At 39.2% G+C, this 26,725-nt stretch overlaps 1 protein-coding gene across 1 annotated transcript in view; it reads left to right on the top strand.

Moving 5' to 3' along the window:
* Window positions 1-26,725, top strand: part of CFAP58 (cilia and flagella associated protein 58) — a 114,993-nt gene that overhangs the window by 10,528 nt on the left and 77,740 nt on the right. The window contains exons 4-11 of the mRNA XM_067709473.1: window positions 377-533; window positions 1,457-1,651; window positions 3,701-3,838; window positions 5,802-5,961; window positions 9,554-9,636; window positions 13,463-13,654; window positions 25,485-25,646; window positions 26,283-26,429. Of these exons, the coding sequence (XP_067565574.1) occupies window positions 377-533; window positions 1,457-1,651; window positions 3,701-3,838; window positions 5,802-5,961; window positions 9,554-9,636; window positions 13,463-13,654; window positions 25,485-25,646; window positions 26,283-26,429 (1,234 nt within the window). The remainder of the gene's footprint in view (window positions 1-376; window positions 534-1,456; window positions 1,652-3,700; window positions 3,839-5,801; window positions 5,962-9,553; window positions 9,637-13,462; window positions 13,655-25,484; window positions 25,647-26,282; window positions 26,430-26,725) is intronic.

Raw genomic sequence — 26,725 nt, 5'->3', positions numbered from 1 at the left:
TTCCCTGGTGGCGCAGTGGTTGGGAGTCCGCCTGCTGATGCAGGGGACGCGGGTTCGTGCCCCGGTCCGGGAAGATCCCACATGCCGCGGAGCGGCTGGGCCCGTGAACCGTGGCCGCTGAGCCTGCGCGTCCGGAGCCTGTGCTCCGCAACAGGAGAGGCCACAACAGTGAGAGGCCTGCGTACCGCAAAAAAAAACAACAAAAAACCCTCAGAAACAGCTCCCACATCAGGGCATAAAGATCTTTCTCTTTCACACCTGAATAGTGTTGATCCTTGACCATAAGTCTTTCCCATGAAAACGAGCTCAGAGGATGATAAGAAGGCTCCCTGAGCAGATGGCCATTTCGTCTGACTCCCATGTTCTTCTATTTTAGTATCCGAGATTTGCTGAAGTTCAAAGAAGAAGTGACAAAGGAGCGAGACCAACTCTTCTCAGAAGTGGTGAAATTACGAGAGGCCTTAGCTCAGACCACTGAACAGCAACAAGAAATGGAGCGGTCCAGGGAAGAGGCCGAGCAGACCATCAGTCAGGTCTGCTCTGACACGGAGAGCAAGACAAGGACCATTACCTTCTAGGAGGAGGTTTTGTCCTTCTCCAGGCTCCCTTCCGGTCTTGTTCCTTTCTCAGATTTATGACCCTCCCTCCCCCCCACCACCCCCTTGCCCCCGGCCCGGTCACCAAATGAAGCATCCATTGTTTTGCTTATTTCTCTGGTTTGTTTTTGCAAGAGCAGTTTTACCTGAGTCATTCTCTGTCTGAGAAGTTACCAAGATAGGGCACTGCTTACATTTCTGGCCCAAGAAGGTGTCCCCTGTGACAGCCAGGGCGCCCTGCATCTGGGGATGGTGAAAGCAGTTCCCCTGGCCTTTCTCCTGTGTAAGGAAGTCATCTAGCTGAATCCTTCTGAATACTTTTCTATAAAGCCAGAAGTCAAATAGATGGTATACAAGCGCAGGCTTGAGGAGAAAAACAGGAGACTCCTTTGATCATGAGATAGGAGAAGGACTTTTCATAGAATTTGGCTGTCATGATAAAACTGTAGTACTTTGTTTAGCAATATCCAGGACTCATGGAAAATACACTTTCCTATTTAGGGTAGCTGGCTACATTTTATTTAGTTTCTGTAGATGGAGAGTTAGATGAATTCTTTCCATGTTTGACTTCCCTAGAATTCTGGGCTTCCAGTATTTAACTGGATTTTATACCTTTCTTTGTGGATTTGTTCCCACCTTCAGGGTGGCTGTTTGGTGCCAAGGCTCTGAAAAATAATACAGAATATTCTTGAAAAGTTTGAACATTGAAGTTCAAAGATGACTCTCCTGCAGGAGAAATACTACTTCAGAGTCATTGCCCTGAAAATATCTGAGAGCGGGAGAAGTTCAGCTGGTTGAGACCCGTCCTGAGGGGCTCATCTCCCGCACCTCAACCCCCATCGTCCTTTCCGTGCCTGTAGTTCCAACAAGAAATCCAGCAACATCAGAACGAAGCTTTGCGGGAGACTCGGAAGAAGGAAAAACTAGAGAAAGAGCTCAAGCAGATTCAGACGGACATGGACACCAGGCAGACAGAAATCAAGGCCCTGCAGCAGTACGTGCAGAAGAGCAAGGAGGAGCTTCAGAAGCTGGAGCAGCAGCTGAAGGAACAGAAGGTAGGCTGGGCAGGGCTGCACCACGGGGCCTGGCCAGACAAGAACGGGGATTTTTGAATTTTCTTTGGAAAGCAGCAAACTCCCTTCACTGCAGATGTTGGTGGATGTTGGTAACACAGCACGTAGCACTGTACTGTGTTTGGTCTTTGAATGGCTCTTATAGGTAGATATGCTCTACCTATACTCTACCCCCAGCCCCCTCCTGCCATGCTCCAACAGGTTAATCTCTTTTTATCCTTTTATTGATGTGTAACATACACATAGAGAAGTGTATATGTCACAAGTATACAGCTTGATGAATTTTCTCCCCTTGAACACGTCTTGGTTACCCGCGCCCAGCCTGAGAAATAGCACCCCGGGAGACTCCTTGTGCCCCTTCCCAGTCACTCTCTCCCCAGAGGTCAGCGCTCTTCTGAATTCTAAGCAGAGGTTAGTTTTGCCTGCTTTTGTACTTTACAGAAATTAAATTATATAGGATGTACTCTTTTGTGTCTAATATCTTTCTCCTCATATCCTGTTTTTGAGATTCCCTTATGTTGTTGCCACATAGTTATAGAACCACAGTATCCAATATGGTAGCCACTAGCCACATACAGCTATTTACATTTAAATTATTTGAAATTAAATAAAATTAAAAATTCAGTCCCTCAATTGCACCAGCACCATTTCAAGTGCTCCATAGCTACATGGGGCTAATAGATACCGTATTGGACAGTGCACATAGAGAACATTTAGTTCATTGCAGGAAGTTCTATTGGACAGAGCTCAGAAGACCATTCACTCTCATTGCTCTAAGCATTCCAGCCTGTGAATATAGCGTGATTTATATTTAACAGGTTTAATTTTCAAGTTTGGGAAACCACACACTGTCTTTATGCGTTTTAAATATTTAAAAAACATTTCCTCTGTAATAACAGTTTAAGGTAACACAAATGCTAGTCTGTCTTTTCTAATTTCTTAAAGAAGAACCATTTCATCTAATTGAAAAAAGTCATTTCTTGAAAACATGTTCTCTTAGGAAGTTTCCAAAGTATTTTTAAGCCATACATCATTTTTCTACTTAAAAAATTAGATAGTAGAACACATTTGTCAATTGCTTTATTAATTTTATATAAAGCCAGAAATCAAATAGATAATATGCAGTGTGCAACATCCATGAAAAAAACACGTGGCTTTCTTTGAGCCTGAAATTTGAGAGGTTTTTGGTTATCACGTTAAAACTATAGTACTTTGTTTAGCAACATCCAGGACCCATGGAAAATTTTATTTAGTCCCTATTGATGGGAAGTTGGATAGATTCTTTCTGTGTTTAACTTTTGCTTGAGTGGAAGTTATATATTGGAGTAAGTGTCTTCTAAGCCATCTTCTCTCTTTTTTTTGATATCCCTCCATCTCCCTAATATTTTCCCAATAGAAATGACTTCCCAAAATATAATCCTCTGTTTTTATAAAACCTTGTCTTCTCTGAATAGTCAAGTTGGGAAGGGGAAAATCCAACTGACACTGAAGTCAGGGAGGTAGAAATCATTCCACTACTACTCCACAGTTTTGACTTAAGTTGGATGAAGGGGAATTGTTTTGTGTTGGTGTTAGTGAATGGTTCTGTTCATGAAAATGTTGTAGGCATGCTAATGCAGGATTTGCTTCTGAAGATATAGCTTCTGAGCCCCACAGCCGATAAAGCTCGTTTGGATCTCTAGCTCATTTGCAATGATTATAGCAATTGTTGTGTACGCTAAGCCTGCCAAATGGCAAACAGGCATTAAAATATTTATCCACCACCTGTGAACAAGACTTCCCAAGGTGCCCAGAAAAAAAAATATGTTCTCTGTGTTATTCATTAGAAGGCATCATTTCCCCCAGCCATTTAACATTCATCATATTTGAGTGCCTTCATGCTTTCACTGGGGAGAAAGAACAATTTCTGCGAAGACAAAAAAAGTGTGGTTGCCGTGCTTGTCCCAGGAGGTCTGCATGGCCTCCTGCGTGGATGTGCAGCTACTGTAATCAGATTCAAAAGCGTTAACCAACTCGTTCTGCATCTTTCAGATACTGAATGAGAGAGCTGCAAAGGAGCTGGAGCAGTTTCAGATGAGAAATGCTAAACTTCAGCAAGAAAATGAACAGCATAGTTTGATCTGTGAGCAGCTATCCCAGGAAAACCAGCAGAAGGCGTTGGAGCTCAAAGTAAACACCAAGTGACATATCTGTTCCCTAGCATGTCCTCCTTCATTCCCTATTAATATGAATTGGCTGATGCTGTTCTAGCCTTTGGTTGGATAACGTGGATTAGCCTTGGTCCTTCAGAGGCAGGTGTAAACCTACAGTGATTGCTTTATGCCCGGAAGCAGTTTGATAACTTCCATTCTTATAACATTGCTAAGCTGATTATTAATCATATGACTATGCAAATACTTTCCAAAGTGAGCTCAGATGTTCACCTCTGTAATTTAGCCTTGCAAGTAACCAGTTGCCCAGAGCTAGAAACCATTTACACATGTGAGTGGCAAAGAAGTGAGATTGTATTTCCCTACTTGTATGGAGTGAGAGGGGTGGGGGACGGACTGGTACTATTTGATATCTACGCTTAGGACTGCAGAATCATGATTTTCACTTCTGTCCAATGTAAATTTCAAGATAGGTCTCCTATTCTCCCTGCCCTGATTAAAGAGTGCTTGCAAATTAAGTTTGGATAACCCGTTTTATACTTGGATACATATTGTCTGCCTACATGCTTAGCAGCGCGGCTTTATGTTTATCACCAATTCTGAAAAATCCATAAGCCCTACTCTAGTCATGTTAGAATACTGGGCATAAAATGAGTGACTAATCAGGAAAATACATTGATTCGAGTAGTAAATCTTAACAGTTTTTGCATCACAGCACCTTTTGAGAATCTGATGAAAGCGTGTGTGTGCGTGCACATACACACGCACGCACACTTATTTGCACATCTTGTGTCTTGTTTTGCATGCAGTCTTAGAGGTTTACAGGATTTTTCTGAAGTCTAACCATGGGGTCTGGATTAATTTTTCTAACCATGGGGTCTGGATTAATAACTACTGAATTAGAACATCTTATTGTTTTAATTGAAAGGGGCCTTAGATGAACTAATTTGGACCTGGTAGGATCTGAGGCTGAGGAACATTTAAGCAGTCCAGAAATGTTTGACTCAAAACCGTTCTTTATGAGAATGCTCCAAGTTAAAGCAGAAATGAAACGACTACTGAAGGCAAAATAATGTATTAGCCCCTAAGGTGAAATTAAAGGAAAAATACTTATGCCAATAATTCTCTCCTTTGATGACATGCATGGGGCACCTTGAAAGATGGAATATTTTTGTTATCAGATCCTAAACCAATGGGATTCTGCTTCTAGCAGTGATCTGAGGATAACGTGCCCAGCTAAGTGAAGCCTCTTCATTGTCAAGAACTAGGAATAATTGCTACTCTTTATTTGCAGTAGGATCACTAGTTGCTTTCCCAGTCATTTCTAAGAATGGCACATTTTTTTAAAAATGAATTTAAAAAAAATTCATAAAACTTGAAATCCATAGACAAAAATCTGGTGCTTTACTTTGCTGGAATTGCTGTTTTGATACCTTTTGACATCGTGTAGACTTGCTTATTAATGCTACCCTGTCCACCTGTCCATATATACAGTCATTGACTAACATACTCTGAGGAAGGAGGGCCCCTTTTCTAACGTTATGTAATTGCACTACAGTGGACATGTGGATCCGAAAGACTCAATATTTTATAGCATGTTAATAACCTCTAAGAGAGATCACTTTGTGAGTCTATGAAAGTTGCTAATCACTACAGCATTTGTACACAAATTTCACACATTTATGATACAACTCAGCGTTCTTATCTTGTTTGATTCAACAATTCCATGGTATCTTGAGGTATCAGGTTTAATCAGTCTTTTCATTGTTTTTAGCTCATATAGCCATATATTTTATTATGGCTTATATAGACTTTTCAGTTTCTCTCAAAAACCAAACTGTGTGTTTTGATTTAATCCCACAGAACAGCTTTACACTGACATAGGAACAGTGTCCTTTTATTGGTTGTGAGTTTACCATCATCCAGTCACCGGCTCTTTATTGACTGAGTGTCCCTGGTTAATCCTCTCTCAATAATCATAGGCCAAAGAGGAAGAAGTCCATCAGTTGCGCCTTGAGATTGGGAAGCTCAACAAAATCAGAGAACAAATCCATAAGAAATTGCACCAGATTGAAAGTCAAAAGGGAGAAGTGGAACAGCACAAGGAAACCCTGAAAAATCAGATCTTGGGATTAGAGAGAGGTAAGCCAAGAATCATTTTGTGCTTTGTTTTATTAGTTTATGAGCGTTTCATTGGTAACCAATGTCATCTGGCAACTCCATGCATGCAAACACAAACCATGCCAAATGAATTCAGTAAAATAACATTCAAAACGGTAAGTAGATAATATGGAGGAGACATGGTTTTGAATACCTTGAACTTTCTTACCTTAAAAAACTCTTCAACAGGTTATACTGAGCCCAAAGTATTTTTCAGTATTTGTCAATGGAGTAAATACCATCTATAATCTTAGGTCTGGGTTCTACATGTCTTTTCCTTCAGTCTTCTTTTTTCACCGAAGATGCGGGATAAATTCAAATGAATATTCCGCATGAGCAGTATTTGAGACAATAGTATACCCAGAATCAGTGAGACAAAAATTAATGGCTTCTAACTCCTTTCCTCTGTTAGTACTTTACCATATGGGAAACACTTGTTTTAGCCAACTATCACATTGACCTGTGAAGGGAAAATTTAAGTGCCACAGGAGGCTGTGTAGTACAGAAACATCATTAAGGATACAAACTCTCGAGTCAAATCTACCTGGGTTCAGATCCCACCTCTATCACATTTAGCTGTTGGGGATGAAATGGCTAACATATAGAAAGCTCTTGGGACAGTGCCTAGCACACAGTAAGTGCTTACTAAATGTCATCTATTGGGACTTTCCTGGTGGTCCAGTGGTTAAGACTCTGTGCATCCACTGCAGGGGGTGTGGGTTCGATCCCTGGTCGGGGATGCATGCCGTGCAATGCGACCAAAAAAAAAAAAAAAGTCATCTATTGTTATCCAGATATATTACCACTTATAAAAGTAGTAAGAGAATACTATCTCATTCTGAAAAAGAATATAATTAAAAATAGAATATGTTAGTTAAATATGGTGTGGTAGAAACAGCTCAGAGACTTGGAGACAGAGGATCAGGGTTTGAATTCTGACTGCACCAGAAAATGTGGGGTAGGAACACCTCATTGACCTCAGCTGTAAATTACTGACTGAGATAACATACATAGAAGCATAAAAATGTACAGTGCCTCCCTAAAAGTTAAGTAAAATCTAAATGTCTAGATAAGATTATTAGAAATATTTGTCACGTCTTTGAGAAGTGCAGATATTTATCCTCCTAAGACATCGGAAATAATCTTTTACTGAGGCACAGTTGCAGCTGATATTGATAATTTCTCCATTTATTTATTCATTCAATAAATTGAGTACACACTATGTGCAGGCATTATGCTAGGCATTGGGTGCATGGAGGTTCCTGCCCTCAGGATGCTTACAGTCTAGCATGAGTTTACAATCTAATGTCTTCAATGACAGATATGAAAAAAAAAATAGAACTAGTAGAGCATGTTTTGTAACTGGCTTAGTGAATTTCAGAAAACACTCCATATTAAAATTTCTGTATTTTTGCTGGTGATAGTTCTAAGCTTTGAAAAAAAATTTTATCCATTAAGTATTGAACCCAATCCTTCATCCCTAAATCATGTTTACAGAAGTCATCGTGCTTTCTCTTCTGGTTATTTTACAGATATCGTTAACATCATTATTTCTTCTTACGGAGCACTTCCTTTTGTTGTGCCCTATCAAAGAGTGACATAATAGTTAGGAGCATGATTTCCTACCACATATGTTATGATTTCCTACCACAAAATCCAAGAAATGAACTGAAAAATTGCCAGAACTAACAAGAGTTCAACAGGGTGCAGGTTATAAAATAAATATATGGATATCAATAGCTTTCTTTCCTACAAAGAACCAGTTACAATATATGATGGAAAACCCCCCTTTCACAATAGCAACTAAAGTAATAAAATATCTATGAATAAAGTTACCAAGATATCTGTAAGACATATATATATAAAACACTACAGAATTCTTTTGAGGGATATAAAAGAAGACTTGAAAAATGGACAGATACACCAAGTTTCTGGATGAGAAAACTCGATATGATAAAGATATAAATCTGTCCAAATTAATCTACACGTTTAATATTTCCAAAAAAAATTTCAGTGAGTTATGTTGCTTGGGACTTGAAAACTGATTCTAAGTTTCCTCCAGAAGAATAAACTTGTGACAATAGCTATAAAATTCTGGAAAAGAAGAGTGAGAAGGGAACATTTGCCTTACCAGGTGTTTAAATGTATTATAACACTTCAGTAATCAAATAGTTTAGTGAAAATGCCTGAATAAACAGATCAATGGAGATCAGAAAGGCCACAAAAAGACCCACGGTTATCATCTAAGATAAAGGTGTCATTTCATACCAGTGTGCAGTATGGATTATTAAGAAAATGGTAGTATGACAATAAACTACTTTTTGGGAAAAAAGTTAGGGTCAAATGTAGGAACAATAAAGCCAAAATGCAGAGATTTAATGAAATTAAAGGTAATTTTTTTTTTTTAGCAGCAAAAGACTATATGTGAAGGCAAATTGTCTAAAATATTGCCAAAGAGTTAGTATCCTTATTATATATAAGGAGCTCTTACAAATTCATAAAAAGGTAAACAATTCATGAGAAAAATGAGCAAAGAGCCAGTGTGGGCAATTTGAAAAACAGAAAAACAAATAAATGATTATTAAACAGGAAAAGTAGTCTACTTCACTACTAATCAAAGAAATGTAAATTAAATATGGACATACTGGTTTAGAAAAATCTATCAGGTTGTCAAAGATCAAAGAGAGTGATAATAACAGTGGTGGTTTGGGTGTGGATTTAAACTGCTATTAATTTTTGGAGAGAATTCGGCAGTAGGGGAGAAATGTTTTTAAAAAGAAAATCACTTTTGATCCAGGACTTCCTCTCCTAGAGGAACAAATGAACAGGAACTTTCATAGGATTATTGCTTATAATTGCAAAAAAATTAAAAAAGAAGAAGCAACTTAAATGTTAAGATGGGGATTGGCTAAATAAATTATACATTTTTATACAGTGAAATATGAAGTCATTAGAAATTCTGATGTAGATATACATTTATAATATAGAGAGGTATTTATTTTATGTTTGTTAATTATAAAACAAGTTACAAAACTGTATGTGTGGTATGATTCCCTCTTGATGTATGTGGTGTATAAATATTCATATTTATACACACATGTATATTTGCATAGGAAAAAGTCAGAAAAGAGACACATCAAAATCCTAAGTAGATTCTGATTTAGAAAACTTTCCCTTCTGTTTATTTTTATTTCCAATTTCTTCCTGTATTTCTAATTACTTGTATAATAAAAAAGATTTAAAAAGCAAGGACTTTTTGAAGTCAGAGAGACCAAACTCCCAATCTCAGCCCTGCCACCTCTTGGCTGTGCACCCTTGGCATATAGGCCTTTAAGCCTCAGGGACAGGAAGACCTACCTCACTGAATTATAATGAAGATCACAGAACACTCAACGAAAAGTAGTTTTATAGCTACAGAGGCACGAACCCGTGTCGCCTGCATCGGCAGGCAGACCCTCAGCCACTGCGCCACCAGGGAAGCCCCTATAAAGCAGTTTTATGTCACTTTGGCTTTGGCAGATTCTTTCTTAGGTTTTCTTTATATTTATTATTGTTTTTCTCCCTGGTGATGTAGAGGTGGAGGCTTCCAAGAAACAAGCAGAACTTGATAAGAAAGCAGTGGATGAGCTTCTGAGAGAAAGGGACCTATTGAATAAGGTGAGTTTGTTACACTAACACTGGTAAATAAATGTCTTTCTTTAGTGCTATAATATCTGCCTATAACTGGTTGCAGGGGAGAGAAAACTCTGAGGCAAACAAAAGTAGATTAGAATTAATAATAGTGCTCAATTTTCCTCTAAGCAGCTATCCACATTCCACCATTCACTGGCTGTGAATTGAAACCGCATTATCACCTATGAGCACAAAGGGACTTCGGAGAATTATCATATAAACCAGCAGGGGATTTCAGGGTGTCTTGTGGTTTCTGTTTTTATTGCTGGTGTGTTATTTGGCATCTTAGCAGTTGATCAGAATTTCTGATTTTAATAAATTTATTTATTGCTTGATTTTTGGCTGCGTTGGGTCTTCGTTGCTGCGCGCGGGCTTTTCTCTAGTTGCGGCGAGTGGGGGGCTGCTCTTGGTTGCAGTGCGCGGGCTTCTCATTGCGGTGGCTTCTGTCGTTGCGGAGCACAGGCTCTAGGCACACGGGCTTCAGTAGTTGTGGCACGTAGGCTCAGTAGTCGTGGCTTGCAGGCTCTAGAGTACAGGCTCAGTAGTTGTGGCGCACGGGCTTAGTTGCTCCGCGGCATGTGGGATTTTCCTGGACCAGGGCTCGAACTTGTGTCCCCTGCATTGGCAGGCGGATTCTTAACCACTGCATCACCAGGGAAGTCCAAAATTTCTGATTTTAATATCTATAATCTGCAACTTGTGCTAATCCAGAAAATACAAGTGAGTGCTAATAAAATTTAACTTCTAGGTGTTTGAAGGATGGCTGGTTGGCCATATAAAGAGTCTCTAACCTTTCCACCATCTTTTCAGGAGTGTTGTAGGTTTTCGTTTCTGTCTTTGGCCCTTATTTCTCCTAGTCTTTGAGCTCAACATGGTCCAAAGCTGAGGGAGGGGTTGGGGGAGCTTGAGGCCTGGAAATCCTCCATTCAAGGCAGACCACTCCCCCTTTCCCCTCCTTGCCCCTTCCAGAGGATTCCTTTGATTGACAGTCACTCTTAGGAGATTAACTACTTTCAAGGATTTAGGGTAAACATTCCTGCTCAAGGATTTCCTCCAGGGAGGAAAAAGCGATGGGCCAGGTGTAGAGTGGGCAGGCTGCTTCCGGAGCAGACAGCCTGATGGCTTTTGGCCAAGATAGCTTCATCTCATCAAAGTAGATACAGCCTATATTTGTTCATTCCGAATTTTTATTACTTCTTTAAGTTTCCCAGAATTGAATAAATGTTAACAAAGTATTGAATAGATTACTCTCTAGCTTAAAGTAGACTATTTAGGGAATCTCAGGAAATAGTATAAGATTAGATATCTTTACATGCTGAGCACTCCTTAAGAAAGTCATCAATTTTTTTTGCATGATCCTAGTAACTGTTTCTTTATTCTATAAATTTATATATGTAAATAATGTTGGATTTAGATTTTTAAATTTATTTGTAACACATACAATATTTAATCCATTTATATTTTATATATTCTGATAAACAACCTATAGGTTTTCTGCCACAATAGGACACCTAACACATTAATTTTATACTTATTTTGTTTGATCTGACTACGTCAACTCCTTCTTTAGGGCAGGGTACTTTTTTAACTTTTTTTTTCCCGGGCCGTTGCATCCTTAATGCCTGGCACAGCACCTGCCCCTCTGCAGGTATGCAGTCAGCCTTTACTGATAATACATTCTTTCCCCACTGACTTGAAATGCCACCATTGAGTGAGTGAGTGACATAGTTTTGACAGGCGGCAATGTTAATATATTTGGTTCTTTCAGTGTCATGTTGAAGTGGCTTTATCTTTCATAGAGCAAATGTTTAATTCAATACTTGAAAGTAAAGTTGACCTTTTCCATTTTCTACATTGTCATCCAACCAAGGTTTAATGTTCATTTTTTTTTAACCTGTTTATGCCAGTGGTTTTCAGACCTGGCTGAAGGTCTGTATTGGTTAGAGATTTGTGAAGGAATTATGAGGCACCTCATGGAACCCAAGGATACAGCTGGGCCTCAGGAACAGATAGGAACCTGGCCTAACACCCTTGGGATGCACAGAAAGCTCTCTACTTCCACCACTAGACTTCCAGCTGAGTTTTTGCTTCATTTCTGTCTTTTAGTGAGGATCGTCTCTCTCTGTTTCCCTGTCCATATGGCAGAAAAAAGCTATCACCAGCAGCTCTCAAGTTTACATCTTCTACTGAGTTACAAAAATCTGGAGGCCCTATTTCAAAAGTCACTGGATCCATTCAGCTGTGGCTAGAGAAGCAGACAAGCTCTGCTCCATCATGAGCATGGCTGCCAGAGTTGCACTCTATTAACTCTGTGTTCCAGAGGAACAACCTGGCTCCTTGGGCAGCCAACCCAAGGCATTTCCATTATAGCATCAGAAACCAGCAGGGCAGCTTTTAAAAAAAATTTAGGTGCATAACAGCTCCACTGAACCAGAGTCTCTGGAGTTGGAACATCTGTGTTTTTTAAAAAAACAGGTTAATTCTTTTTTACTGTTGTAAAATACATACAAAACAAAATTTGCCATTAGTGACATTTAGTACATTCACAGTGTTGTGCAAACATCATGAGTCTAGTTCCACAATATTTCCATCACCCCAAAAGGAAACCCTGTACCTGTGAGTACCTGTGAGGTGGTCACTCCCCACTTTCCCCTCCTCCCACCCTTGGAAATTATGAATCTGGTTTCTGTTTCTGTGGATTTGACCATTCTGCATATTTATATAACTGGAATCATATAATATGTGACTTTTTATGTCTGGCATCTTTCACTCAGAATAATGTCTTCAAGCTACAACCATGTTGTATCGTGTACTTCATTCCTTTTTTTTTTTAATTTTTATTTATTTATTTTTGGCTGCATTGGGTCTTTCTTGCTGTGCACAGGCTTTCTCTAGTTGCAGCGAGCAGGGGCTACTCTTCGTTGCAGTGCACGGGCTTCTCATCGTGGTGGCTTCTCTTGTTGCAGAGCATGGGCTCTAGGCGCGCAGGCTTCAGTAGTCGTAGCATGCGGGATTCAGTAGTTGTGGCTCACAGGCTTAGTTCCTCCGCGGCATGTGGGATCTTCCTGGACCAGGGCTTGAACCCGTGTCCCCTGCATTGTCAGGAGGATTCTTAACCACTGTGCCACCAGGGAAGCCCTTCATTCCTTTTTATGGTTGAATAATATTCCACTGTGTGGATATAACACATGTTGTTTATTTAGTCATCAGTCGATGGACATTTGGGTTATTTTCCCCTTTTGGCTTTTGTGAATAGTGATACTATGAACATTCACATACAAGTTTTTGTTTGAACACCTGTTTTCTATTCTTCTGAGTGATATTGTTGGAGTGTATGTTAATTCTGGGTATCTGTATTTTTAATAAGTTGGTTTTATTTTATTTTGTAGTCAAAGCCTGTGTTACATGATTAGATTCAGCTGTTCTAACTTCACAAGAAAAAGACAAGAGCTGGGACAGAGGTTGGCTTTGGGGTCAGCTAGCTCTGGATTCAAATCCTAACTCCACTGTTGTATGAACTTGTAGGCAAGTAGCTTAACTTCTCATTCTCAGTTTCCTACCCCTAATATGTGAGCGATATAGTGCCCACTTCCTGAGGATGTTGTCTCTTAGTGCATTTATAGGTATGTCTATAGTGCTCTGTGCAGAATTAACATAACAAGCTCTAAATAAGCTGTAAAAAATATGATTATTTTTATTCATCTCCCAAACAATGCATCTAATTATTTTAGGATTAAGACAGGGAGTAAATTTAACCAAAAATCTCCCAACATTTTGAGTAATGGGGCTGGTGTGTTGTCCTTATTTTTAGAATATGCTTAAGGCGGTCAGTGCAACCCAGAAACAGATAGACCTGGTGAAGCTCCACGAACAAGCCAGGAGAAACCTGGAGGAAGAAATCCAGAACTATAAAGAAGAGGCTCAGAAGCAGAGAAAGATTATCTTTCAACTGGAAAAGGAGCGAGACCGGTACATCAGTGAAGCCAGTGACCTTACCCAAAAGGTAAGCCACTCCTCCATGATGTGGGTCAAGCACCGGCACGTTCTTTCTGACTGTCACATTTCTGATTGCCACACACTGTTGCAAAGATGAATTATTCAGATTTCAGCTTGTGGTTCACATGCAGATTTAAGATAGTGGGAAATAAGCTTTGCTAGGAAATCAGCTACTTCCCATTTAGAGTAAATAAATGCTGAGCAGATATTTGCAGAATGTAAGCTCGGAGGAGCACAAATGCATATGGTCAGTCCAGCCCTGGCAGGACATATCTTCCTTGTAAAAGACCCCCAGGGATCCTCGTACCCCTGATTGGGAGCCATTGTAAAACAGCATATTTCTCTTGCGACTTTATCATTTAAGAACCTCCACTGATTGATTTACTGACTCTGAGGGGACTAGCTGTCAGTTCAGGCACTCATATTCTCTATCTTGGCTGGCCTTGTTAGCCTCTGTATCAGTCAGATTAAGTTGTAACAAATAATCCTCAAGTCTCAGTAGTTTATAGCAACAGAGATCTATGTTTTACTCACATTATTGGTCTTTGAGAGTCAGCTGTAGGCCTGCTTCACGTCCTGTTTATTTCAGACTGACTCTGTTGGGATGTGCTGGCCTCTTACAGAGGGAAAACAGTGTAATAGTGGACCTTTGATATGCTCTCAGAACTTCTGCTGGCAAAGGAAGGGTACAGGGTCTGTTCACTCATATTTCATTGATCAAAGCAAGTTACATGATTAAGCCTGATATCCCCAAGCAGGAGTGTGATCCTACTAAGGGAGGGACCCTACCTGGTGAGACAGCCAGTATATCTGAACATATAATCTGTTGCAGCCTCCTACTTCTCCTTCCCAAGAGTCAGTTTTTCTCCACTCCTGTCTGCCATCAAGTTGTTAAAAATTCCAACCTGATCTTATTATTACTCCCAGCCTTACAAACCTCTGTCATCTCTCAGCAACCTGGGGCAGTGCTTCCTAACATTCTTTGCATCACAGTATCATAGAAAATTCTATATCTACAGTATGTGGGAATGAGAGAGATGAGAATGTGCAGGGCTGGAGGGGACTAACCCAGGGATGCTAGCTGCCCAGGTCCCACCTGGCCATCCTGTGGGTGGTACATACCTGTATTTTGGTACATACCTGTAACCCATGCAAGACACAGCCATTGGTATATTCTGACTTATGCAACAGAGTCTAAGCTCTTCGTTCTCCCTGGAAAGGCCTTTTTTCCCTTCTCTGCATAGAAAATTCTTATTCAATACCCAGCTCACATGCTCATTTCTGGGGTCAAGCCTGTTTTGACTCCCTAGGCAGAACTAGTCACTTCCTACTTTATTGGTTTGTTGATGTCTCTGGAATGGTACTTATCATCTTCTAGTGTAATTATTTGTACCTTTGTCTTCCCTACTTTATAGTGAGTTCTTGGGAGCAAGGACTTTATCTCATTCTTTTTTTCATTTCCAGCATGCTGGTAAATAGTAGGTGCTGAAAAAGTGTTTGTTGAACAAATAGATGATGATGAGTGATAAAAAGAATACTGCCACTGATTTTAACATAGGATTGTATATTTCTCTCTGTTTCATTGTAAAGGAGAGATACTGGTACCAAGTTTTGCTGGTAACAGTTTTTCACAGTTTCTGATGTTTAACTGCACAAGGTTACATAATGTCTTACCTAAACAATTTAAGCACGAGTTCTTAAAATGTTCTTTATCGACTATAATTTTTCTCTCTTACTTAACCCCTGACAGCATATATCAGTTGCTACAGCAACTTGTGTCACCTCTGGACTTCTTATTAGAAACACATATGTCTTTTTAACACCTTCCCATATTTATTTCTTTCTTTACTGTCACACACACACACACACACACACACACACACACACACACACACACACACACACACACACACACACACACACACACACACCTCATTCCCAGAAACAGAAAGTTCCCTTTCGTGCATTCTGTTTATAGGGAGTTGAGGAATAATACCAGGGGTGGGGAAGATGTCATGAAACTGATATTTTGATCTACTTCTTAAGTGAGTTGTTCCAAGTTTATCCTTTTGACCCAGCAATTTCTTTTGTAAAAACTGAATATATGAAAAAACAATAATGCCAAGATTTTTATAAAAGAATATTCTTCAAAATAAATTGTGCAAATTTGCTATGTAACATTAAAATCATGTTTTTGAAAAATATTTTTTAAATGGGGAACATGGTCACAGTATGAATCTGATAAAAACAAAATGCAAAATAACAAAAGTTATTAATATGGTTTGACCTAACTTTCATCTGTGTGCAGATGGGGTGGTGGTGAGGATTAAATGAGGTAATATCTATAAAGCATTTAGAATGATCTCTGGCAGATAGTAAATGCTATGAAACATCTCATAAATAAGCAAGTAAATAAATAAATAAATTTGTTGATGAACAGCCCAGAATTTTTGTTCAAAGTGGCATTTGAATGTAGCTGTTTTCAACTTCTTGTTAAATGTCAATAAGGTACAGACATAGATGAAAAGTTTTAACAGTCTCAAACAGTAAGGCCAAAATAAAGCCTGATGCTAAAATAGAAGAAAGAGACTGGATGAGAACTTTAAAGCCAATAGAGGTGAATTGAGGAAAATCTACCTGGACCTCAACTCACAGTCCCTTGAATTTGCTTGCAATTGGGAAGGGGAGGAGTGGTGGTGAGCAGGAAATGGGGGGAGATAGGAGAGGATGAGAGAGGAGAGCAGACAACACCAACAGCGAGGCAGTAGGCTGGGCTCTTCTGGAAGAGATGACCAGTTCTCAGAGCAGGAATGACCAAGGAATTGCTAAGAATGGGATGTCCGAAGGTTGGTTTTAAGTTCTTTACTGTGCTCTGTACCTGAAACCTTTGGTGACAGTCTGCTGCATCAACCCAGTGGCTGGATTGTGCTTTGTGGGGTCAGGGATGGGGTGGTGAGGGATGTGAGGTAACACATCTCAGAAAAGGGACAGTATGTGCCAGAGAAAAGTGCCAATTGAGAATCCAGAATTCTATGGAAACAGGAAATCAAAGCCACAGTGAATAGGAGAAATATAATTCCTCTAAGAATTTTTGGAGATACTAGGTGGGATGTTGGTCTTCCTAGCACACAGAATGAAGATTCTAGATGTTCTGTTGTGGTTAAGAACGCAGTGACCCTGACAGGACAGAGGACTATCATCTGGGTTATAAGTCCAAGATGACATTACCTCTATGATAAAGCAGAGATGAAACAGAAAGGAAGTGATGGATAAAATAAGGAACAGTTGTAAAGAGACTAAAATACACACAAACCCCAAACCAAACAAAAGCAAGCAATAGCAGATTTAAAATCCACATTGAAGTTAGTAAAGAACAGAATTGATGTGGAAAATAGTCAGTGAAGTGGAGTGCAAACTTGAGTAGTTCTCCTAGAATGCAGGTGGAAAGAAAAGATAAAAATGATTGAAGAGAAGATAAGAGATAAGAAGGACAGGGAATATAAACCAATCTACAGATTGTTGGCCTCTGATGGAGGAACTGAGCCCCAAGTCAAAGATGTAACGGAACATATTTTCTGGAAATGAAGAAAGAACTGTACATGCGGATTGAGCATGTGTCAGGCAAAATCAGTGACAGGAGAATCTTACAGAGACTTGCTCTGGGAGAAAGTTGTGTGTGTATTGTTTCACACACAGTGATGCAGAAAAGTACTCTCTGAGAATTAGGCAAGAAGAAAAAGCAGAAGCTTACTTCCCTTTTTTTTAAAAAAAGGAAAAAGAGTGGAAGGTAACACACCACCATGTGAATACTACTTATCGCTGAGTGGTAGGGATACAGATTGTTTTAATTTCCCTCTTTTGTGCTTTTTGTATTTTTCAAATTTTCTGAAGTGAATATGCATTACTTTAGTATCTTGACCAAAAGAAAGAAAAAATATTAAAAAAAACTTTGCCTTTCAGTCAGGGACCAATAAAATCCTACGTTTCCCAAGGAGCTTTATTAAAAATGTTTTCTAACCCATCTGTACTTGTCTCCCCTCTCTGGCAGTTGAAGAAATCTGATGTTATTACCGTCTTTGCATTTCTGTGTCTGCCTCATGCTACTTACAAGTTTCCTTAAGGGCAAGTCTCCTTCAATTTTGAGCTCTTCGTGTTACTTATTCACTAAATAGGTACTCACATATATTTTGAAAGAGTGTATGGAAAGCATAATTAGACACCTGAATCAACTAGTCAAAGATTTAACTTTAGGTATCTATATTAAATTCTTCTTCAGTAATCTATTTATCACTATGGGTCTGCCTTCCTTTAAATTCATTTGAAATAGGTTGCCATAATGGACAATGCTATCTAAATTATCTTTGGCAATTTTAGCTGTGAGTGACTTCTGGCCTGATGTCCTCTTCCTTCTGGGCTGCAAAAACAGTGTCAACATTCGCTTTCTAGCTCTTTTCATTTAGAGAAAAAAAAGTGACATCTAAGATGCTGAAAGCCCTACATTACATTTTATTAATTTAACTTGGCATTTGCAAATGAGAAAGAAGATCCTGTTTTTGTGCCAGAATTGGATGGCTCAGAATCCCAAACCCTTTCTTTATGTGTTTGTCTCAGTCAACATGTGCCACAATATCATTGCATAATAAATAAACACCAAATCTCACTGGCATGCAAAAACAAGCACTTATTTCTCGCTTACACACCTGCAGTTGACTAGCGTCAGCTGTTGTAGGCTGAGCTTGGCCTGGGCTGTGGGTTGGGTCCAGATTTGCTCTACATGTTTCTCATCCTCCAGAATACATGGTATTCTCATGGAAAGAAAGGAACGCCAAGGACAGACCCAACCATGCAAGCACATTTCACGATTCTCTACTAGCCAAATGTCCTCTGACACCCCATTGGCTATGGCAAGTTACATGTCCAGGCCCACCCTCAACAGCAAGGGCAAGAGGTGCTGGGAGCGAATATTCATGGAACCGTAAAACAATCTACTACAATGTTGCAGCGCTTTTTTTTTTTTTTTACATCTTTATTGGAGTATAATTGCTTTACAACGGTGTGTTAGTTTCTGCTTTATAACAAAGTGAATAAGTTATACATACACATATGTTCCCATATCTCTTCCCTCTTGCGTCTGCCTCCCACCCTGTCTATCCCACCCCTCTAGGTGGTCACAAAGCACCAAGCTGATCTCCCTGTGCTATGCGGCTGCTTCCCACTAGCTCTCTATTTTGGTAGTGTATATATGTCCATGCCACTCTCTTGCTCTGTCACAGCTTACCCTTCCCCCTCCCCATATCTTCAAGTCCATTCTCTAGTAGGTCTGTGTCTTTATTCCTGTCTTATCTTCATGGTTTTTCCTCTGCTGCACTGTAAATTTTATTATTCAGGTAAATTGAGAGGCACCAGGAACGGCATCAGAAGTTGTGGTCCACCATATTTACTTCTTTTGTAGACTTTTATAAATTCTAGGTAAAATCATTTCCAGTTAATTATTAAATCCGGGGAACATTTTGCACATTATGCATTTGGCTCATTTTAGGACCCCTCCTTTTTCTTCTGGCTATCACCTCCATGCTGGAGCTTCCAAACCCGATGAGAACCCCACGATTAACCTGCAGTTTAAGATCCAGCAGCTGGCCATTTCTGGACTCAAAGTGAATCGTCTGGATATGTATGGAGAGAAGTACAAACCCTTTAAGGGCATAAAATACATGACCAAAGCTGGCAAGTTCCAAGTTCGAACCTGAAGGGAGAGTTCTGCAAAGGGAACAGTCATGAACACTTTTTCATTGCTTACTTGTCTAAAAGTAAAAACTGTCAGCCCTCTCCTAGGTCACTGCCCACTCTGGACCACCTGCTCCTGTTTTCCCGTAGTTTCAGTGCCCCGGAGCTAACGAAGGGAGGCCGGGCCACCAGGGAGGCCTGTGCAGAACCCACACACCAGCAGCACCAAGTCAGTTCTCAAAGCAGAGGCGTGCGATGCAGGGGGAGGTACTTGATGCCGTAGGTAACTACTTGTGACATGGTTACCACAGGAAAAGACCAGCATTTGTTACTTGCTTGCCTTTAATTATCTGTAAGCCAAGGAAAGACGTCTTTAGTTTTTTTTTAATTAATTTATTTTTGGTTATATGCCAAAATATAACAGCTTATATAACAGACAGCTTATATGCCAAAAAGCGTTTTTCACAATGAATCCCTAACTACAAGTTTCTTAGCTGTCTGTTTATTTGCCTATAACAGTGTCAGGCAAAGCTCTTCTAGACAGAGGTTCCAAGAAATGAATAATAATGTGCTTGCAAGGACTTGGAAGTAAGTGAGGATAGCAAAAGTTGATCAAAGAGATATTGTTCACTGAATACGTACTTCATCATAAAATGAAACTTCTGTTTCTTCAATATTAATTTGAAGTTTTTTATACAGAGCATCTTTAATAGGGTAGAACCCTGGAGAGAGCCTTCAAGGGGACATACACAAATTTTAACCTTTTTGTGTTATAATAAAAGAAGTATACTGTGGATCACTATTTCCCTGCAGGAGAACAGGATTTGATCCATAGAAAATATCAAATTGATTTGTTAAGTGCTCATATTATATGATATCACATAATGTTAACCTATCATGATAATCTATTAACATTTATTAAATGATTAAACTATGATATGCCTGGTACTTCTATGATGGCATAAATATATTTTTTCTCACTTATATCCTCATAATAGCCCTCCGAGGCAGATATTATATCCCTCATTTTGTACCATAACATGTTATTAAAAGCAGATAGAAAAATAGATATGCCTCTCTAAATTTGAGATAGAGGATAAAATAAGAAAGCAAGAAAAACAGAGAAGACTTAAAATTTCACATGCCTGGGCATATAGTTTTATTTCTTTGTTTTTTTTTGAGAGTGAGTTTTCCAGTTTCATTATGGAGGTAAAGGCGTTGTCAGCATTGAAACCATTGATATCAAGTCAGAAAAACTTATTTGAGTTTATTGTACTGATATTTCATCAAATGCAAGCTAGAGGATTCCGAATTCAATGGCCCACTTTCTCATCCTGCCTAAGTCCATATGAGTATGGCTGCAGATTTCCAGCACGCGTTATTGATTTTTATCTCGCTCGTTTCTATTGGCAGCTTGTTTTAACAGAAAAAGAAAAGGTAGTAGGTTATAAACTGAGATTGTACCCTGATAGTGCACCGTAAGCACTTTCGGGGCTCCTCTGAAGCAGGCCTCCACGTGCTAGGATCTCCAACCCTCTGGCTATAATAAAACTTTCTATATTTGGTTGTGATTTAGCTCATGAGTTGGTTTGAGGTATCTAAAGTGTAATCAATTAATTAAGCTCCAGCCCCATAGCTGGCATTCTACATTCTCTGATACATCCTTTTAAACTGGGGACATTATGCTGATTAAGGGTTTTGCCTCTATTTAACACTCCACATATTTTATGAATTTTCAGGATTTGAACCTCTATGTGACATTGCTTTGAATGATTTCCATCAAAACAAATTGAGCCCCAACACTTAGAACTGAATTGCTTTGTGAATTGTCTTTTCCCTTTGTTTCAGTACTTCTACAATTTTCGTTGTCATTTAAATGAAATACCCTTGATCTTCTTGGTATCATGATGGGTTCCTATTACTCCCAGCTTTAAGAATCCGGAAGCAAGTTTGATTTTGTGCATTGTTGTCTGCAGAAAGATGGACCCTGCTAGCTGGGTGCCCAAAAAAGAAATGTCCTTGTCTGCATCCTTTCTCTGGAGCATGATTCTGTCTGTGCGAAGGATTATTCTTGCTGTAATATCTCCCAAAGTGATTGAACAAGTAATTTTTTTTCTTTTCTCTGATGTGCTGCTTGATATTCTGAATGCTGATGATGCTCTTCAAAGTATTTTCAATCTATTCATTTCACCGACCCCAACGAGGGTGGTCATGTCCACAGAAAGGCTAAATTTTGGGCTGAGATAGTCCCTTTCTTTTAAAAAATCAAACAAGTAACAGATCCAGGAATGGATACCTTATTTAGGTTTCACATTTGTTCTTAACTTATACATTTTAGTTCCTAGTGGTAGTACATTAAAAGGCCACCTGCTACTCATTTTTAAGGATTCTAAAGGTACAGATCAAAAAAAATGATGGAGGAAGGAGTGGGATTTCTTTTCATTTCAGATCTGTCCATGTGCCTCTTCTCCAGACCTCCTCTTCTCAGATTTTCTAATTTTGTTCCTTCCAGCCCCCCAACCAATGATGCAAGCCATTCATCACGGAGTCTGTATACATTCTTACCTTGGGCCATTTTCTTTCCACACAAAGTGAGTGATAGCAATTAATAATAGTAGAACAGCAAAATCATATAAAAATACTTTGTACAACTCTGGTTGCATAAATTTAAAAGATTGGTTGAAATAGATAATTTTCTTGAAAATATGTGCACACATCGAGGCTTGACTCAAGGAGAAGTAGAAACCATAGAAAGATTAATAACCATGGAAGCCACCAAAAAGGCTGAGAGAGAATTAGCTGCAGCATTGTCACTGGGGACCTAATTATTTTAGAATTGAGTTCCTTCACACTTTTAAGAATCAGATAATTCTCAGGCTATATAAATTTTTGTGTGTGTGTGAATTTAGAAAAATGTACTGTATATTCTTTGGGGTAATATTGATTGGCATTACTATACTGATGTAACTCCTGCCTTCTGCTGTGATAATGAACAAAGACTCCGGGCCGAGGAGAGAGCTTGGGGTGAGTCCTTGGCTGGGGTGATTGAGGAACAAGAAGGAAGAGGTGGTTCTCACAAATTATGTAAATACCAAATATTAACTTCTTAGATAAGATGTGAATGACCATCCTATTAACCTCCCAGTGTTTAATTCTGTCATAACACCCTATGCGTATCTCAGATTATTGGTTGTATCCGTTCCTTGATTATCCATTTTATGGTGGAGTCACTCACTAGAGGTGAACTTGAGGGTAGGGAATGCATCTTATTCTTCTTTACATCACTAGTGCTTTTACAGTGCCTGTCATAGATGGGTCCTCAATGCATGTTCAGTGAGTGAATGAATAAGTAGGTGAGTGGATGAATGAGTGAACAGAAGGGTACTCTGCTCACTTTATGAAACTAGCAGAAATCTTGATATTGAAATAGAAACAAAAAGAAAGCTATAGACTTAGGTCACTTATGAATAGGTATGCAGCATCCTAAATTCTAGCAAACCAAATTCAACGGTACATTAAAAGAATCATCCAGTATGACCAAAGAGGGTTTATCCTGCAACTGCAAGGATAGTTTTCTACTAAGAAAACTATTGCTGGCGGTATGGAAATGTAAAGTGTTACAGCCATTTTGGAAAGCAATCTAGCAATATCTATTAAAGTTAAAAATATATATGTCTTTTGAGCCAGATAGTCCACTCCTGGGAATCCATCTCAATAGAAGTAAAAAGACAAGTGCATAGGGACACATGTATAAAATGTTTATTGCAGCATGGCTCAGAGTGGCAAAAAAGTGGAAACCAAGTGAATGCCCATCAGAGGGGAGGAGCTGAGTATATGATGGTTCATCCACACTGTAGGGCATTATGTCCCCTTCAAAGAGAATGAATTAGAGCTAATCCACCTGATTTCCACGAAGTATTACTAAGTGATAAAAATCAAGGTGCATAAAGGTATATAAGAGGATCCCATTTTGCTAAAAAATAAAGACCAAACTCAAAAAGCAAAAGGAAAACAAACAAATCCCTGTATCTGTATATTCACTAGTTGAACAGCTGTGAACTATATTACTTCTTTTGAGTTCAGTTTCCTTGTTTGTGAAAGTGGGGTGATGATAATGCACATCTCATAGGATTTTTGTGAAGATTAAATGAGTTAATACATGTAAAATTCTCGGTATATAGAAAGTACCTGAGAAATATTAGCTATTGTTATGATGATGTTATAATGATGACTTTAGTAGACCTAAATAGAATATGCAGAATTCAAAGAAAATTTGGAAGAACACATAGTAGATTATTAACCTGGTTACTTTATGTATCAATGGGGGATTGATGTGGGTTGAAGGAAGAAGGAAGGTCCAAGTAAGTAAGGAAAAGGAAATAAAGGTATATTTTCCATTTATGCATTTATTTAGAACTGTGGCACATGGGACTATGTATAAAGAAATAAAATACTTGTAAAAGGAAATATTTATTACTAAGTATATCAAATCAGTAGACCCAATAATGCAGTGCAAAATAATATATGCTAAAAAGACATTTACTAAAATTTAATCCCATCCCTCCTTAAATATAAGCCTAAGAAAACTTTGAAAGGTGTTTATTTAAAGATATAAAGGAAAATATATTAAACACCAGCCATCATTAACTCTGATGGGAAAACATTAGAAGAGGGTTTCTTGAAGTATATTTTCTGGAATACTAACTCCACAAGTGGAGTAAAAGAATTCCCTCGTGCAGTGGTTTGGGAACATGACGCTCACAGATAGTCCACACCTGATTCACAGTATCGGCATGGCAAAAGGCCTAAGTCCTTTTTGACCTTTAGGTTCTAGGTAAAGTGCCTCTTCTTTAGAGGAAACCCTTCTTTCCTTCTCTGTCATATTGCTCTGCTTATTTCTTTCAACTGTAATCATTAATTAAGAGAACTCCACTGAAATGCAGTGAAATATTCTTAAGAATTTTCTCCTGTGTGTTCTAACTGTTGTTAGATCATAAGCTCCATTGATTTAATCAGTCTTCCTGCTAAATTTTTTTTTTCTTAAGGAATTTTTGAAGAGGTTTGTCCTTAGAAAATCAATTTCTGTGGCCATTGCAGCTGAGAGTCATGATTACCTTATTTCTACTGTATGGATTGCTTGTTGAGAGGTATAGGCTCATGGTAGAATTTCAGGCCTCAGTTCTTCATACTTGCAAAAAGGAGGCAGTTATTCTTTTTTTTTTTTTTAATTTTTGGCTGTGTTGGGTCTTCATTGCTGCACGTGGGCTTTCTCTAGTTGCAATGGGCAGGGGCTACTCTTCGTTGCGGTGCACGGGCTTCCTATTGCGGTGGCTTCTCTTGTTGCAGAGCACAGGCTCTAAGCACGTGGGCTTCAGTAATTGTGGCACACGTGCTCAGTAGTTGTGGCGCACGGGCTTAATTGCTCCGCGGCATGTGGGATCTTCCTGGACCAGGGATTGAACCCGTGTCCCCTGCATTGCCAGGCGGATTCTTAACCACTGCGCCACCAGGGAAGTCCCGAGGCAGTAATTCTTGCATCTCATCTTGCCTAGAAGTGTTTCATGCACAATAGAACACATATTTTTATGAAGTCCTTTGGGTTTCCCTGATGGAGTGAGTTTGACATTGGCAAGACAGTGTTATGACCGCTATCAGTGTTCAAAGGCCACTTTTCTTTCTCGTGGTCAACCTTATAAAGCCATGAGTATGGCCAAACAGCTAAGTTATCTCTTATCCTTCCTAGTGCTTTGTGTTAAGATCTGTTTAAGCCTGTGCTTCTTTTTTTTTCTTTCCTTTTTTGGTGGGTGGGGTGGTCAAGAGAGGTTTTCAGAATTGAAGGAATTTCTTTACTTTCTTTTCCCTCTTGTGATCACAGAATAGCTGCGCTAAGCCTTCATGCTTGAGCAGAACTCCGGCATAGATAAAGTATATGTTTGCCCCTCATCAGCTGGGCTGAATGTCTGTGTTGTACTGCAGTGATTATAGCCACAGTCACATTTTCTGATTGCTGGCATTTCTACGAGCTACCCTTCGATAAAAAAATCTCTGTTTGTCCTGAACCGATAACCACAGATGGGCTATTCAACCATCTTTATTACTTCTTTCTCCTCCAGGTCCTCATGAACATGGAAGGCATAAAAGTCCGTGAAATGCAGATTTTTGACTACAGGAAAAAAATCGCTGAATCAGAGACTAAATTAAAACAGCAACAGAACCTGTATGAAGTTGTGCGGTCAGACAGGAATCTGTATAGCAAAAATCTGGTTGAAGCTCAGGTAAAGAATATATTTATGTCTTTACATTTTGATTCTTCCCCATCCTGGGTTTAAAGCAGTTTCTGTTATCCTAATGGCAGGATTTAAAATAGATGCAGAAAGAAATATCGTGGAATTCACCTGAAAGAGAAGATCAGTTTATGCAGAACTGTCAGATTGTTTGAAATGGAAATAACGAAACTTGATTGGATGTGAAGATCATGGTGCTGGTTTTAATTATTATGTAGAATTGCCATTCTCCTCTTTCTAATTTTTAAAACTGCTAATAGCTACCATGACTCAGAGGGGAGCAGTATACACTTGTCATTTAATTGCAGAGCTTTGCTTTGTAATCTTTTAGTTAAAAATGCTTGTTGTGATTCCAATTCCTCTCTTGTACAGTGAAGAATAAAGTGTGTGTGTGTGTGTGTGTATGACATATTCATTATGTATACTTTATCTCATGAGAATATTTGGAGAGTTAATGCTATAAAGTACTTTGAGGTTGATGGGCACAAAATACAAAGGAATAGCCCAGTTGAGACCATTGTTTTGAGTGAGTCTCCCTTAAAAGCTCTTGAATGTGTTTGGAACTTCCATAGGCATGGTGATGTCTATTTAATTCACTTTCAAACATTTCTCCTTTTATTCTGTTAGGATGAAATAATGGAAATGAATAGAAAATTAAAGATTATGACTCATCAGGTAGATCAATTGAAAGAAGAAATCTCAGCCAAGGAGTCAGCACTTGCGAAGCTACATCTGGAACAACAGCACATAGAAAAGGAGAAGGAAACGTTGAAGGTACACACCTTATAATAAAAGCAATGAACCAATAGTCAATCGATTGGACCTATTGGGGCCAGGCTCCATGCTCATGGAGGGGAGTAAGGGGGCGGGAAAAACAACCAAAGCACCTGGAGGATGACCTCCACCACCTCCAGGTCAGTCTTCCCTAGAGGAGTGCTCTCAGGTAGAATGGGGAGGGGCCGGTGCAGATGCAGAGCACCTAGTTTACCTGTGATGGCTATCATGGCATCAGTGCAAGAGAACTTAGCAGGTCCCAGGAAGTCCTGGAACTTTCAGGCTGACCACAATCT

This window comes from Pseudorca crassidens, chromosome 16, assembly GCF_039906515.1.
Source record: "Pseudorca crassidens isolate mPseCra1 chromosome 16, mPseCra1.hap1, whole genome shotgun sequence".
In the NCBI taxonomy this organism is placed as follows: domain Eukaryota; kingdom Metazoa; phylum Chordata; class Mammalia; order Artiodactyla; family Delphinidae; genus Pseudorca; species Pseudorca crassidens.
This window is presented reverse-complemented; position numbering and strand designations above follow the sequence as displayed.